This window comes from Aptenodytes patagonicus, chromosome 14 (genome assembly GCF_965638725.1).
Source record: "Aptenodytes patagonicus chromosome 14, bAptPat1.pri.cur, whole genome shotgun sequence".
Classification (NCBI taxonomy): Eukaryota; Metazoa; Chordata; class Aves; order Sphenisciformes; family Spheniscidae; genus Aptenodytes; species Aptenodytes patagonicus.
The window spans coordinates 13,737,912-13,754,611 of NC_134962.1; the positions used below are offsets into that span (position 1 = coordinate 13,737,912).

The 16,700-nt window shown below is 43.9% G+C and overlaps 1 protein-coding gene across 2 annotated transcripts in view; it reads left to right on the plus strand.

Annotated features, from left to right (window-relative positions):
* ARHGAP40 (Rho GTPase activating protein 40) overlaps positions 1-10,930 on the plus strand; it is a 29,848-nt gene extending 18,918 nt beyond the window's left edge. For both annotated transcript variants that reach the window (XM_076352139.1, XM_076352140.1), the window contains exons 6-15: positions 268-433; positions 790-881; positions 1,004-1,081; positions 1,345-1,504; positions 2,265-2,347; positions 3,449-3,655; positions 3,922-4,062; positions 5,773-5,933; positions 6,954-7,009; positions 8,259-10,930. In XM_076352139.1, coding sequence (XP_076208254.1) covers positions 268-433; positions 790-881; positions 1,004-1,081; positions 1,345-1,504; positions 2,265-2,347; positions 3,449-3,655; positions 3,922-4,062; positions 5,773-5,933; positions 6,954-7,009; positions 8,259-8,365 — 1,251 coding nt within the window. In that variant the 3' untranslated portion in view covers positions 8,366-10,930. The remainder of the gene's footprint in view (positions 1-267; positions 434-789; positions 882-1,003; positions 1,082-1,344; positions 1,505-2,264; positions 2,348-3,448; positions 3,656-3,921; positions 4,063-5,772; positions 5,934-6,953; positions 7,010-8,258) is intronic.
* Positions 10,931-16,700: the final 5,770 nt, after the last annotated feature.

A 16,700-nucleotide genomic window follows, 5' to 3' on the forward strand; every position in this document is an offset into this window, starting at 1 on the left:
AGGGTGGGTATCAGGCTGTCTTTAATTTAGATAAATCGGGATCTCCAATACAGTTAAAGAGCAATGCTGAAAAGGAAAAATATTTATTCAGCTGTGGGTTGAGTAGAAATAGGAGTAGTTTGGGGCATTTGTCTGGTGTTGAAAACAAGAGAATGAATAGATGCCTGGTTATGGTAAGGAATGATAAAAATGCAGCAAAACTTGATACCAGTGGGATTAGTAATGATACTTGCACTGAACCGTGTGTGTGTGTGTGTTTTCCCTTAGAAATTTAAGATCCCTAAGGGCAGACTAGGAGTGACCAGGATTGGAGATCTGTCTGCTCAGGATATGAAGAAGATCCCCACGCTGGCCCTCATTGAACTAACAGCTCTTTGTGATGTTCTCGGCTTTGAGCTGAAGAGAAACAAGGCAGCAAAACTGAAAACAACAGGTTAACTGTGTTTCATCTTGATTTTTTTTTTTTCTTGCGGGTGCATTTTTTACATTGATCGTCTCATAGATTTGTGTTTGAAATGTTAGAACAGAGAGGGTCTTTGATAAGAAAACTTGTGACAGGTGTTTTTTCCTTGGTCAGAATTTCTCCTGGAAGTCACTGGCTCATAACATCAAGACCTAGCACCACCTTTACCTCTGACTGTCAAATGCACTTGTCCTGTTATCTGTTTCTCTCTTTTTCTCCAGTACCTACACTTATAAAATGTGCCCTCTTAGCCTGCAGTGGTGGATATATCCCTGACATCTGTATTAGTGGAGATACAGACTTATAACATGTTGTTTCTGTTGCAGAGAAAAGACTCTTTGGCGTTTCACTCAACACCCTGTTGGAAAATGACCAAAAACTGCTCCCCAACACCAAGGTCCCTCTGTTACTCCAGGCAGTAAGTTCCCTTCTGGTTTCATTCACACCTCTGATCCTGAGAGTCAGGAAGCCTGTGATAAGGAAGGGCTGACTTCTCATCCTTTGTGCCCAAGAGCTTTCTTTTTTTTCCCCTTTTAATAGCTGCTGTCCTGCTTGGAAAAGAGAGGACTTGAAACAGAGGGCATTTTGAGAGTTTCTGGGTCCCAGACCAGAATCAAGGTATGAGCTCTTTAGTAGTGTTCAAAAGTACCGGGGGTGATCAGGGAGCGTGTTGCTGAAGCAAGTATCTGAATAACCTGAATTGTCTCATCTCCCTTCCCAGTACAACTAGAAACGTCCATTGCTGGGAAATCTGGAAATGTCTGCTGTGAAGGGTCTCTGTGCTCTTTTGACTTGATGGTTTGCCCTCCTAGTGCTCACCTACAGAATTCCCCTTGTATTTGCTTATTAAAGTATGTAATAAATTCCATCTTTTTTTATAGAGTCTGGAGCAGAAGCTCGAAAGGGATTTCTATACTGGCCTTTTCTCCTGGGATGAAGTCCACCAGAATGATGTGTCTGGGCTACTGAAAAGATTCATAAGAGAGCTGCCGGCCCCACTGCTGACAGCGGAGTACCTCCCTGCTTTTGCTGCTGTACAGAGTGAGTCCCTGCTTTGGCTGTTTCGCATCAGTTTGCTGGTTTGTGCTTTTCTTGCAAAGCTCTGCTGGTCTTGGGCTCTCCTGTCAGGTGTTTTGGGAGCCTGTGGATTTGATGGGAATACAGAGCACGATATGAACTATAGCCAGACTCAGCGTGCTGGGTGCTATATGTACTATTATGTGTCAGCCTGAGAGTCATAGTCACTGGTGCTTGGTTGCATACATCTTCGCGTGGGAACACTGTCCTGGAGTCTTAAATTATGTTGTGCCGTTTGAGGCTGCAACGTTGCTACCACGAATTAGGACAACTCGATAAATAATGACATGCAGGCTGAGCTGTGGCAACTGGCCAGGGTGCCCAGTCTTGGCTTGTCTGCAGGTAATGCAATGTTCTGCAGGCGCCTTATTTTGAGGTTTGTGCCTCAATAGATGGCTTGAATGTGTTAAGCTAACTGTTTAAGTGCACAACTTTTTTGGTACAAGAAACGGGGAATAACGGGGTCTTTTGATGCCCTTCAAGGGCATCAGACTTGCTGGTAGACTCTGTACTCTGAAACAAATCAGCCAGTCTTCTAAAACATAGGTAGTTCGCTTCATAAGGGCTGTATGAGCTTGATTTACTTCTGTAAAACAAGGTCTCAAATCCTAGATGACAAACACTACAATAAGTAATTATCTTATTGCTTGGGGGATTCTCTTGCTCAAAAAGAACAGTGTCAGGAGCCTGAATCCTTTGTCCTGTTGTCGCTCTCCCTCTCTAGATATTCCAGACCTGAAGCAAAGATTGCAAGCTCTAAACCTCCTGATCCTGATTCTGCCAGAGCCCAACAGAAACACTCTAAAGGTAACTACCTATTCTGGATTTAACTGGAAAAACATGATCTCATTCCAGGTTTTTATTCAAGGAACTCTATCAGCTTTTGTAAATAACACACGTCACACTATTTGGTTTTATTTCACTGGCTGGAGAATGGAAAACCGTGATGGGAGGAGCGGGCAAACCTCAAGGCTGTGTAGTGACGTAAGCTGTAAGCACAGTCTGCCTTTTGGGTACAAACTTAAGAGCAGTAGGAATCCATGTGGTCTTGGAGCATCCTGTTTAGAAACGTGCTCTTCCTTTTCAGCGTGTTAAAGCACTTCACTGTGGAGTGAAAGGTGTATAGGTCTTACGTTGTCTGTGGGCATGCTAAGATATAGGGAAAGAAAGTCAGTCTTTTGATTCATGGTTTGTGGTATTGTCATCATCTATGAAGGATAGTTTCAATTAAAAAAAAAAATAAAAAAGCTACTAAGCTTATAACTTCCTACCCTTTTCTGATCCGAAGGCATTTCAAATCCTTTCACCTACTACTTTTTGAAAGAACAAATGCTGATGGGATCAGCTTTGCAGGCAGTGCACAACCTCTGCCTTTCTGTGCTTTATAAGAACTGTGGTGGTTGTTGCTGCTGTTTTGGTTTTTTTTCTCCTGAGTAGTTCAGCTTCCAGGTAATAAAGGCAAGGCTGGCTTAGATGATCTGCCATGCGTCATGGCTTTGGTGGAGGCGTGAGGCAGAAGAGATGATCCAAAAGGGTTTATTTTTCCACATCTGGGAATAGCTTTGAAGGGGATACTGGGGGAAGGGGGGGTCATCTTTGGATTCTGTAACTTTTACGACTGGACTTTGTAAATTGCCACCTGTTGAGGAGTAAGAGCTCATCTACTTCCCACACAGACTGTCTCTCCTGATTCATGAATGCTGGACAAACTCCCTCTCTGCTTGGTATGGTTATTTGTTGCTATCCTAGTATTGGAAATTGCTCACTGAACTTCCTGACTGGAGAAATAGGATTTGTTCATGGATATCAAGAAAAAATGCTAATTAAATGATCTCTCCAGCAATTGCCACAGTAGTTTCTTGAGGGCTGTTAGTAAAAGATGTCTTAAGTCTCTTCCCCTCTCTTTAGGCTCTACTTGAATTTCTCAGCAAAGTGGTTGCCAGGGAGAACAACAACAAAATGAACCTCTGGAACGTTTCCACAGTCATGGCCCCAAACCTCTTCATGCACAAGGGGCTGCCAAACAAGATCCCCGAAGGGAAGGAGAAACAGCTGGCAGAGGGGGCGGCTGACGTTGTGCGGATGATGATCCATTACCAGGATTTGCTCTGGACAGTAAGTTGCGCAGGTGTCTTGTGGTATGGCGTAGCAGTGTCTTGGTCTGCCTAGAATTGGAATAAGGGAAGGGATAGCCTTGGAAATTTCAGAGGAGTTAAATGTCTGTAGGCAAAACCTCTGGCTGAGTTCTAAGACTCTTCTTTTCAAGGTATATGGATGTTTTGTCTATTTAAGGAGCTTCATAAAGTGATGTTTAGGTTCTTAAATGGTGTCCTCATCTCTGCTTGATTTAATTCCTATCTTCTTCCTTCTTCCCTTCCCAGGTCTCCTCTTTTCTGGTAGCTCAAGTGAGAAAGCTGAATGAGAGCAATAGCAAAAGGTACCAGTTTTGCGACAAGCGAATTAAAAATTTGTTGCGGAAGATTCATGCTGATAAAGACAAGGTGGAAAAGAACCAGGCAGAGGTGAGTTAGGACTTGGAAAAACTGGGCCCTTTCGTAACAGTGTCAAATACTTTCTCATTGTAAGTGCTTTCATGGAAACTTGGAAAACTGCCAGGAGTGATGCTCTTTACAGAGCAAGAGGGAGAAAAATCTGCAAATCCATAAGAAACAGCTTCCCAGACCCTTTTGGCCAGGTTGTGGCAAACACCAATCCCAACAGCAAGCGTACTAAATATATTTCAGGCTACAAAACACTTGGTTAAGATGCTGCATTGTTGCAGGAGAAGGGGGAAGAGACCAGAAGCAGAAATGCTGGTCTCCACCTCACGTGAAGAGCAGAGTTCACATGGCTCTAGATGCCCCATGTGTTTAGACAGATATGTCTGCCATGATAAAGGCAGACTTATTTTCATGAACTTAAAGCAAAAATTTAGGCTATTACAGTAGTGTAAAAGTACATTTTTTTTGTATCTCGTTTTCTTTTTGCTCCATAATGCTGCTGATCTGTATGGGAGGGCTTGAGGACGAGATTCTTGCCACCTAAAAGGAGAGAATTAACTTCTCTGATAAATGAAATGGCTCAACTCCTTCTTGTGTTGGTGCAGACTGAGATTTTTTTGAACAGATGCTACTATCAGATCTATTTGTGTATTAAAGTTGGGAAAAGATCCTTGGAGTCATTCTGCCTTTTTTTGGTTGCCACTGTTAGTTGAGTAAGTGTAGGTCCGTGGCAGCTAAGTTACATCGTGCAGTGCTGGATTTTAAGTATTGCATAGCAGTGGTGGTGCAACTGGGATGCTCTAAGGACACGAGATGGGTGGAGTCCGCAGGTAGAAATAATACGTTGAAAGCTTAAATCTGCAGAACTGAAGGAGAGTCTGTGTTCTCACAATCCTGTACATCCCCTGCCTTTCTGTACGAGTTGGGATACTGAGATGACGTCTGCCTAGAATTTGGCTTGTTAAGGCTGCGTGTCACTGTTGAAGATGCTCTCACTTCAGAGAGGGCAACTACTGTGTAGGCAGTCAAACAGATGGCCCCGTGCTTAGAACAGTGCTAATACTACTTCCTAATGGTCTCGGTGTTCAGCGCTGTTTTTGCAAAAGATTTGGGATTGCAAAATTAACTTGCTGCAGATCAGACCCCGTTAGAACAGTTCAACGTCCTCCACAAAAGTTCTGAGAAATTACTTCATGAAGGAGTTGATGAAAACAGTCTTGAGAAAATAGCACTTGAACTCTGCTCTGTGACGTCTCAGTGCTTCCTTTTTTTTGAAGCTACCTTTCTGAAACTCAATAGTCTGCAATTCAACTGTCTAAACTCCTTTCCCAGTAGTTTAAATTAATTCCAGAGAAGTCTATCAGACTTGGGCAAAACAGTTTGTCAAAATTTATTCTGACAAATCCTATTTTCATCAAAGCTTGTGTCGCTTCTAGTGCCGGTGCTGTATTTGAACAGCAGAGAGCACCAGCGCACGCTGATGGAGAGCGGTGCTTTTCTCCCCAGCCACAACACCAAAGCACAGATGACTTGTTTATAATGCTCACCTTGATGCTTCTGTAAGCTTCCAGTCTGTAGGATGTGTAGGATAGAAACAAACCTAAATTCTCTGAACAGCTGGCTGGATAGGTTTATTTCTTCACACTCTCCGATCTGTTTTGAAATGTGATGTTTTAGCTGATAACAAAGTCTTTCTTTAAGCACTTTCTTCTTTTTGCCTGCCTTGTTCAGCCTTCCAAGATTGTAAAAGTCCATGCTTCGCTTCTCCTGAAGGAATCGCTAGAGGTGCATTTGAACAATGCAACCAGAGTTGCTGATGTCTTGAGGCAGTTTCAAAAGAACCTGTGCCAGAATGGCTGGAATATTGTTAACACCGTCAACCTCCTCAAGTGGTAAATGGCTTTTTCTCTGCTTAAAAAAACAAAACAAAAAACCAGTACCAGGTGGTCTAGTTGCTGTTTTCTGTCTTCTGGCAGAGCTGATGTGGTGGCACAGTGAGCTGTTAGGAGACGTTTCTCTGGTCCTCTGTTCTAAGTTTTGGAAATAGTGTGTTGGATGGGGCAAGAAAATGTTAGTTCAACTGAGTGATTCCATCACTGCGCTCGGGAGGTGAGGTAGTCCCCTTGGGTTTGCTGGATGGTACGTGAACTTCAGCAGCCTGGCTGGAGGGAAGGGAAAGCGGAATAACATTGACCCTGCGAAACAAACCCTCTCTAGCTCTCCTGGAGAAAAACGTCACCTGTGCAAATTACTTGCCTGGAGTAGTATTTCCAACATGCGTATGTTAATGTAGGGGCTTCCTAAAGTAAGGTCTGCAATTCCCTCCTATGGTCCAGTGGTGAATTGCTGAAATAACCCAAAAAATGAGCAAAAGGATTCCCGCACCCCTCTGTCACCATGCCTGCAGACTGGATTTAGTAGGTAAAGTGTTAGTGCGTCTCCTGACTGTGTCCCTGGGCAGGAGATGTCTAGTCAAGGAGGGTGGATGGGAAGTTGGCTGGATATGGGTCAGCTGGGAACCAGTATCTCACTAACAAGCTGCTACAGCTGCTGAAGTCTTCCTGCAGATGAGCTTCTCTTGAACAGGCCATCAGTTCTAGAGGAATACGGCCAATGAACTTTGGTATTTATGCCTGTTGTCTTCTTATTGAAAAGTTAGTGTTTGCATATAGTGTGTATCTCGCTACCAGTGAGGAATATCTGCCTTGTATTCTTTTTTCCAATTTTGGGTGTCCTTTTCAACAGCTGCACTGTTCAGCAGGATCAGTAAGGTCTCTGTACCTTGGCCTATAGCTTTCTTGACCATTGCTGGCCTCTGAACCATAAGCAATTTTTGGGAAGAAACATTACTAAACTACATAACTTGCCTTTCGCAGAGCTTTGTTAACTTCAACGTGTTTTTCTTTCTGCAGTAACAACTCAATGGAGTGTACAAACTTGCTCCTGTATGAAGTGGGAGGCAATATTGGTGAGTCTGGGTGGTAACTGAAAATAAGGACTCTGATATCCAGTTTTTTGTGTTTAACTTATCTTAGGAGGGAGTTAAAAAAAGGATGAGATTTGGAGGGGAGTCCAAAAGTTAAAAGGCAAATGAACAAGCGTGGGTTAACCTCACCCACAGCAAAGAGCACCTGACAAAGCTCACGTGTCTTCCAGCCATCACTGCAAAGCCTTTATAGTGCAAGTATGTGGAAGGTTGAAGCCTGGACTTCCAAAAATACTTACCACTAATGGATCTTATTCAGAAGCTGCCTGTCAAGAAAGGTGGAAACTCAGGAGTCTAAAAGTCTTGAGGACAGAGACGTGCACAACTTTGTCCATCTTAAAAGCAAACAAACAGAATGTTAAACGTACCATGTTAAACACCCTCTTCTCTCAACAATAAAAGTTCATGTTTGGAATTAAGTGTAGAACTTAGATGAATGTAGTTTATGGTTTTAAGTAAAGGGCAACTTCATCCTATACCACTATAGGCTTTTAATTGTGTGCTTCTTATCTGGGCTTTGATTAAGCATGGTATGCTGGCACATGGCGTCTGCCCTAATGATGGCCAGCTCCAGGTGTGAATTCTCTCTGCCTTCATCAACTTTCTGACAAAAGAACCCGTACTGACTTGGGTGGAAGTTTCTCAAACCATATAGTTAAACAAGCTGCTGATGTTCATTAGTCACCGATTTCCACTCGTCAGTAGGGTAATGTCATCAGGTAGAGAGGAGACTTAAATAATATGATTGCAGCAGCAGATTAGGAGTGTCTGAAAATGGAAAGGAATTCTTATGCCCTGTTACAGCTGCTTCTGGAGACTGTCAGTTACTGGAGTGCTTTGGCTGCCTCTTAGTATTTCTCTTAGTAGCATCTGCAGAAGAAAAGCTCTGTCACTGGAAACAATCCAGACTCTGGATTTGATCGCTAACATATTTCATGATGGTTTTCAAGTGCTAAAGTTATTGGGTATTAAAGTTAGAGTACCTTTCCACAAAGGTCAAAGCTTGGGCTTAGTATAGTTTTAAGAAACATACATTCATTTTAACATAAATAACTAGAACTTTTCCAGATTTGTGGAAACACTTCTGAATGGTTGTGATATTGAAATGAATGTGAACAAATACCAGGGTTTTTTTTGGGGGGGACGGGGGGTGTGTGTGTGTGTGGAACCTAGCAACTATAAGACTAAGGATATAAGAAATGCTTTTTTTCTGAATGTCTTCTTTTGGTAGGTGAACATTGCCTGGACCCAGACACTTACCTCTTAGACTTGTACCACATCAATCCCCATGCTGAGTGGATAATTAAGCAAAACCCATCTTATCCTCGGATGTTCTAAGGAAAGCATGAGCAAAACGAAGCATTTGGTGGAAGTTTTTGGAAGGCATGGAAAAGCCAGAGAGATGTTCCTGGTATAGTCACAGACTGGACAATGCTTGTGTCTTTGAAGGAAAAACAGCTTTATTTACTACTTCCATGACAGCTGGCTGTGAGAGTACACAAGCCTGCATGCTGACAGGGGTGTTGGTAACAAGCAGCAATTATCATTATGTAGCAGAATTTGCAGGGGGTATGACTATTCTTAAACAAAATAGCCCTCCCAAAACAAACCCTGCAAACAAAGCTGCAGTGATTGTGCAGCAAAGGTGGAACATAAGAGGAGAAACGTCTTCTTGAAGATGGTAGAAGACATCTGTTTCTTCTGGATTTGCTCTTTCTTTTGAGCACATCCACATTTTGGAGGAGAGACAGTCAAATGCTGCAGCGGTACTAATGACCTCCCTTCAGTAAGATCCACTATTGACTGTTGCACATCACCAGAAGACGTTGTGATCCTGGGTTTCACTAATAAGATGCTGTTATTTTCTTTGAAGAATGAAAAAGGATGCTTCCAAAAAGGCTAGATGGGATGTGAAGCCAACAATCCTGTATTTAATGACTACAGTGAAATACATATATGCAACAAAAGAAAATAACTTTCCTTGGAAAAAAGTATGGGGTGGACAGCAGCCTTTCCAACGTACAGTTTGATAGGAGAGATGCTTGTCCCATACAGTTCTGCTGGTAATGGAAAAACAAATGTACAGGTTGCCATTGATGATGGTAAAACATGCATTTATTTTGCTGGACAACCTATATATCAATGGATAACCAAGGAAATATTCTGAAGTTAATTTGAGGTTAGTAATCTGACCTGGCCACATGAACTAAACTTCTTTTTGGAAGACTCTGTGTGAACATGTCTGTTTAAAAAAACCAAACAAACAAAAAAACCAAAACAAAACAACTCCCAAGATGTGCAGTGGCTGAAATGAGAGGTCCATGCCTGCATCTGGTCGCACGGTGGGTACTGAACTGAGCCTTTACCACTCTGACTGCACGTTTTCGTCCCGCACAGCACAGTGTGACCACTGTGGTCTGGAGAGACGAGGGTGGAGCAGAATGCTTGCACCTCGCATCACTGCATAATCATCATACGACCTCAGCTCAAATTAAACTGTGCTTGTGGAAGAGGAGTGCAGAACTATTGTTTTCCTTTGTGGTGATGCTGAAATACCTCATGTGAGGGAACCTGCTCTGCAGTTACAGTGCACGGAACATGCGCCATTTCTGAAAATCCTAATGCCTTTTTTTATATACTGTTTTTAAACACTGTTGGATATTTATTCATGTGGCAGAAGCAGGGCTGCCCTGCAAGTGCATACTCAAAGTATTTCATTTGCCAAGTCTTAGCTGCACTATAGTGACGTTCTCCAGTATTATTTCTTCTGTTTAACTGAATTTGTTTCTGTTGCAGCGTGAACTGTCCCTCCTCTGTGTTTTTTTTTTCCCCAGGCTGATGTGTAGCTATCCCTATTCATTATCTCAAAGTCCTAGTTTCTATTGTAAGGGCATTTCATTCTGTGGTTTGTCTGCCTGTGTGGTTAAATTCTCTTGGTGGTTAAGATCCTTGAGGACCAGGTGAGCCATAGTCCATATTCTTTCTAACCTGTTGTGAGTACCGTATGAGTGGTGCTGATGTCTTGAAATGATGCATATATTAGAGAGTCTGTCTACTTTTTTTGGTTGAGATGGCGCAGATGCACTGACTGGTGGGATCATCTTCATAGCTGTCTTTTTAAGAACCCGTAATAGAAACTTGCAAAAAACCCACCTCCCAACCCTAACCCAGAACCCCAATGTCAAGACTTCTTGAGGGGCCTCTGTTTTATAGGGCTTAAACTGTGCCTAAAAGGGCCTGATTCTTATCCTTGAGGATGGGTGCTCTGTGTCTCTTGAAAGATCAAGCTGCTTTAAAACCAGGCATTAAAAATTGAAGGTACCTATTCACTCGTCACTTCTGGTAATCGTTGTTGCAGTGATGGAGCTTAGCAAAGAGCAAATGCCAGAGATGTGATACTGTAAGAAATACCTAACTCACAACGGTATCGGTGGGAGAGACAGACGAACCTGTTCCTGCTCAGAGATGCTTTGTAACCTAAATTGCATCCCTGCAAATCACATAATGCTGCATTTTTTTCCACCCCTCATATACTGGACGTTTTATTAAATATACTGGCTTCCATACATATGAGGGGGAAATACTACATCACTGCTTCTGTAAACAACAAGAGTGGGGTTTTTTGAACACCAAATAATGTGAATCAGTGCTGTGAAAACCAAGGTTGGTGGGAGATTCTCATGAGACAAATATCAGTTCTCAAATATGAAAGGAAATGTAAAAAATCATCTCTTTCCAGATGATGGATATGCTTTTTTATTTTTCTTTCCTATCTTTATACCAAAAAGTAAGTATGAATTTTTCAGTCACTGATGTGCAACCTACTTCTGAATGCTGGCTTTTAATAGCTTTTTTTTTACAAGTTTTTAATTCTGTATTTAAAATTCATTTATTCAATGAAACAATAAAAATGTAGTAAAATCTCTTGCCTCCAGTTTCGTTAGTGGCTGAGAATAAGTTAGCACAGTAAATGGCACCACGTCTGTGAATGCCAGCAGGATTTGCCTCATGCCTGAGGAGGGATGTACCTGGGGTCTAAGTGAGCTTGACAGGAGTTTCGTGTTACAGCTTCAGGAGAAGTTCCTCTTCGGTTCGATCCTGTGGGGTAGCTGCAAAAGAATGATCCAGGAGGAGGAAGAGCAGGTCAGTGTTGGGTATAGAAAGCCCGGAGAAAGGTTGACAGGGGGCTGAAGGTCTGTTTGTGAGCACCGAGGATTAGTGACTTCTGAAGGAAGAAGAGCTGCTGTTAAAGATTTAAGCTTGAGGAAGGATGGCCGTCCCCCATGAGAAGTCCCCTTCCCACCCCCTCAGTCCCTTCTCAGTTGAGCTCTGCTCAGTGACGTTGAGGTACGTGCTGGCAGGACTAGCCAAGTTGGCCAAGAATAGTAGGAATCCAGCCTGAATTTCTGGTTAAATTATGACTAATATTTTAGTATTCAATAGTCAGTGATGAAATGTGGCATAAATCCACTGCTATTTGTTTAAAAACAGTAACAGCAGCAGCCTGTCCAGTATTACCGATAGAAAGGCAGGACTTGCTGTCCTATCCAGAAACAAAGGGAAAGGGAGGAGGATCCAAGCAGCTTTAGAAAGCTTTCAGAGCAATTATCTGAGGAAAACACCAGCTTATCAAACTCGTTTCACCCATTCATCTTCAGTAGTATCAAAGTGCTAATCTCTCCCATCCCCAAGGGCATTTTTTGATTGATCATTACACAGCTATCTCCCCTGCTCAGAACAAAAGCCCAGTATTTATTCTGTGTGCAACTTAAAGTCAGCTGTGCTGAGATAACAGAACATAGCATAAAAGAATCTTGCAAATGCTGGTTAAACATATTTGTGGATTAAGTGGAACTGAAATACCACATATTTAAAAAAAATAAATAACTTGCTTCAGGAGAAAAAAATCTTTGTAGAAATACAGGGTCTTCACAGGAACAAATGAAGCTTCAACCCTTGGAGGGAAACGCTGTAGGAAAACGACTACATACAATTCTGGGAGCAAAGTAAGTAAACGATGGCAAATACTGTTGTAAACAAAATACAGTTGCATTTGATTAAATCTATTTCTTTCCCCTAGTGTACTCCCCAGTGTTGAAAACAAGACAAATGATATCTGTGTTTTTGCATGCTAGAGAATGAAACTTTAAAGTTCTCTCCAAATCGTGTCTGGTCTTGATTGCACATGAGGGTTGCATGTCTTCACCCAGGGGGAAAAAATAAGAGGCCGTAGTTCAATATTTTAAGTTCTCAGAAAAGAAAACGTGCAGCCGCACGGATTTATCAGCTAGGAAATGGCCATGGCAGGATCAGTTCCTATAGTCTTCCCCAGCCATCTCTACTCCCTACAAACCCAGGCTTGTATGCTTTTTTTTTTTTTTTGTGGTGACACACGCTTTCTTTCTTGAAGCAGCTTTGCGTTGGCTGCCCCTTCCCAGTTCTTCATTGTCCAGGGGAAGGCAGATGACCTCACCTGCCAAGGTGCTTCTCCCCAGCACCTGGACCTGGCAGGCTCCACTGAGCTCAAGAGGTTGCAACTTTTTTCCCCATGCTGTGTTCTGTTATCTAGCTCTATCCAAGGGCTGGTTTAAAGAATGGGGGTGGGGGGAGGAAATCCCTTTTGTCCTGAGTCCTTGGAAGGGAACTTGAAGTTTTCACCTATCTTAGCTGGTCTAAGACACCTCTTAGCTGTCCCTACTTGCCTGGCTGGTGAAGTTGAAGGAGTAATTAACTAGGGGATAAAGGAGGAAAGGAGGAAGAAAACTGACAGAAATGGAGGATGTAGGTGTACCTGCGTGGGTTGGTTGGTTTTTTGTTTGTTTTGCAGGGTTTGGAAGAGATGCAGATGCACACGAGCTCTGCTGTCTTCTCCTCGCTCATCCCAAACCTTGCTCTTGGCAGGCTGCGGTAGAAACCTGCTTCAGTGGTTCCCCATCCTTTGCTGGCTGAAAACCAAAGGCTGTTTTCCCCTGCCTTCAGCTTTCGCTAGCCTGCCCTTTCTGTGCCAAAGAGGGTGACGGGAGCCTTCAGTACTGAATGTACTTCATGTTGGTCCACGTGTGTGGATGGATGCTCCAAGCTGTGCGTGGACAGCTTGTGACTTGTGTTGAAACTCAATCTTCTGAGCCTCACCCAGAGTTTTAGAAGCCCTGAGAAGCATGGTTATACATAACCCACCTGTGTCACCTCCTATCTCAGCTCTTTGTATGTGCCTAGTCAGTGCAGGCGGAGAAAGTTGCTCTTATCTGTGCTGATGACTCTGTAGTAAGCCTTCTCTGGACACAAGAGGCAGTCAGAAAGTGGAATAATTGCCTTTTACTTATAACGAACCAGCAGAGCTGGCTCAGGGTTTAAAGAGAGACAATTAAAGATATTGCATTGTTTTCTTCAAAAGGAGAAATAGACCTGGGGGTTCCCTAATAGCCCTCCTGATTCTGCGCTGTGCTCTCAGAGCGCGTTGTTGTGGGTTGCATTTATTACGAACCACTTATTATCCCTAATTATTTAGCAGGGGGGAGGTCTCTCAGTAACAGGCGAATTTGTGACTTGATGAACACTCAGCTGTCTGTATTTAAGATAAAATTACTGTAATTAACAAATCAATCAACCCTACTTTCACTTTGCCTGGCTGGGACAGAACAAAGGGGCCAAATGAGACCTATTTAGTACAAAGGTAGAGAAAGGGGTTTGCAGACCTCAGGATACAGGCTTAAAGCTTTCTTTTCCACACACTGCTTTTAATGGTAATGTCACATAATTGTCTCTTGTTAGATAATTTTGTCTCCAACAAAAACCACTCACTGCTGTGCTTGCTTCAGCTCAGCCCAGCAAGGCAGAGTCACGGCGGGTGAGTAGCCAGGTGGGTTGTTTTGTTAGAACCTAAAGCTCGAGCAGGGGTGGGTTGGATTCCTTGGGTGCTGCGCTCTCTTGTGACTCTTATCTGGTTGTTTGCAGAACTTACTATGTCTTTGAGAGCAAGATTAATCCCTCAGGTTGTCTTATGGTTGGCAGATGTTGCCTGCTCCACCTCCCCCAGCTGCTGCTCTTCATGCCACTTCGCTGTCCGAGGGTATATGTGCTTCTGGCCCAGGACAATCCTCCTGGCGCTCTGGTGTGGGAAGAACCTGTCCCCGGCTCTTCTTCCACGTGGTTGGTACCTGCTAGCAGTTGCTCACATAGGAAAGGAATTTAAATAACTGTTCTGCAGCTGCAGTTTTGCCCTGGATTTCTGGACAGGCACCCGCCTTACGCTGGCACCTCTCAGGCTGCATCTAGCATGTCCCAAGTGCGTTGAAATAGCGTGGGGTGCAGAATAGTCACTGGGCTTTGAATTCGTGCCCTGACTTAGTTCACAGTAGTTTCCTAATGAAAACCAACGCTTGGAGCCACATGCTGCCTAGAAAGCATTCAGCTACAGGAATTTGTCCCTGTTTAAGCTTTGGAGGTGTATCTGTGCACTCTGGCAAGCTCACACCGCATGCGTGGCCAGCCCATCCTTACTGCTCTGTCACTCCAGGCTTGTGTGGCATCCGCACATGTATTTAAAGTGATCCCGTTACAGTAGGCAGACTGGAGGGCCAAGGAGATGCTCTCCATTTCACTGTGTTCTGCTGTCCTGTGAAATGAACTGATAAAGGGTAGATCTGCTATGGAAGAAGAAACTAGCTCAGGCTGTCAGTATTAAATTTGGGGAGGGTAACTAAGTGCCTTCTCTGAGAAATCTGAGAAATCTGTCCCTGTGATTGACTCCATCAGCGCCAGATCTGCCCTTCGTGGAGGGAGAGACTGCCCCAGTTACAAAATGGGACTGCTTCAGCATCAGCTGGTTGCTCTTACAGGAGGACGAAGATGCCTGCGGGGGAAGCTGGTGGTTCTTGCCAATGATGGTGGTTCTTGCCACGCCTACTCGTCTAGCAGAAGAGGGTTTGCTTACACATGCTGTGTAAGAAAATCACAGTCAAATTTATTTCAGCAGATCGTTAAAAAAAAAAAACAACAAAACAGTAAGTGCTTCAAGGGACTGCAACTGCTTAACCTGGAGAGTCATCTTCATCCCGTCCCTTTTTGCATATGCCGGTGGGGAGGTTTATCCTTGCTGTACCCATACCCGCAGGCAGCAGCTGCGGTGTGATAAGGGTATTACATCTGATGGATAAATGGGCACCGGAGGATGTCTGGCTTGGTCTGTAATGCTGATGGCTCAACGTTTCAGAGGGCCTCATCAGTGCCACCTTGTTTTGTGTGGCGTGTGAGGCTGTCTTCCATTTTGGAGGCCAGTTGTATCTTTTGGGCATTTTGCCGCTCTTCTCTGATCCTGCCCATCGCTCTCCATCGGTCATTTCCTCCGTCCAGCTCCGGAGACATCCCTGGCTGGAGGGGATGTCGAGTCGCTGCTGTAGCTGTCACATACATGCAAGGAAAACCCGTGTTGAACCGTCAAAGGCAGAGCCAAGAGTATTTGAAAGCTTCATTAGCCGGGCTTTGTTCTGACGGCGCAGTCAGGCGGGGAAATAATGCCGTGAGTGTTATCAGCCATGTGCAGGAGGTGGTTGCGTAGCAACCCTGATTGGGGTACCGCATGGCTTTTCCGAGAGGAAAAAGAAATACTCATTTTCTTCAATTTAGAGGCATTGCAAACAGGAATTCATTATTGATGAAGGATTCACTTAGGTTTTACATCTCGTAAAGAGATCGCAGGCGGTGTTGGCCTCATTTTAGCATCATGTATGTGCAAACTCACAAGTTAAATGAACCTGGGACAATCTAGGTTTTGTTTGTGTTTTCAGCTACAGTTTTTCATCCCTTTGTCCTTCTGGGGCTCAAAATGGGATGAGGACCGGAAATTTCATTGCTTTTTTCAGACCTGATGTAAAGGCATCTCTAGGGAGCCCTCCTTGGTATCACGTTGATTATTACAGGTGAGAAGGGCGACTGTGTTCCCTCTTCCCTCCGAGCCCTGTTTAGAGAGTAAAGTGCAGAAGGGGGGTGGTTCTGCTACCGCATCTCCATGTCAGGCCGGAGAAGTGGTCAGGCTTCAGAGCCCCTTCAAATCTGCAATACCTGTGAGGCTGTTAAGGAGCATTGGATGTGAGGTGGATGTATGGATAGGAAATAGATTCATCAACCGACTTCTTGTCTGGAATCCTAGATGGTGAGATGTAGGTAAATGGAGACTGTTCAGGGTTGTTTTGAAGCATAGCATGATTACATGGCACAAATAAGAGATGAGTCCCAGCACTGAGGAGAGGGATGGCCAAATGTACAGGTAGGACAGTGTATCCCACCACCTCCCCGTCCTTCTGCAGCTCTAGCTGTTTCGTACAGGAGGGGCACAAAGAGCTTTTTCAAACTTCAGCTTTGGTATATATTGTGTAATAACAGTGGTGGGGTAGAGGCAGCTCCATCCTGAAAGAGGAACTGGGCTGCTTAAGACTTCATGTGGGCAGCCCTAATGAATCTGTCTAGATCGGTGTCCTCTGTCTGACTCGGTGCAGAGAAGCATGCTATCCACGTGCCGTTCATCCGGACAATGTATCTGGCTTTCCAAACAAATTTGCACGGACTGGAGCACCTACCCTTGTACACCCCTCTCTGTGCCTAAGAGAGTGCTAGCACAGAAAGGGCATGCCTGAGTGCTACCAAGGGAAGATATTAAATAGGGAATTAACAACTA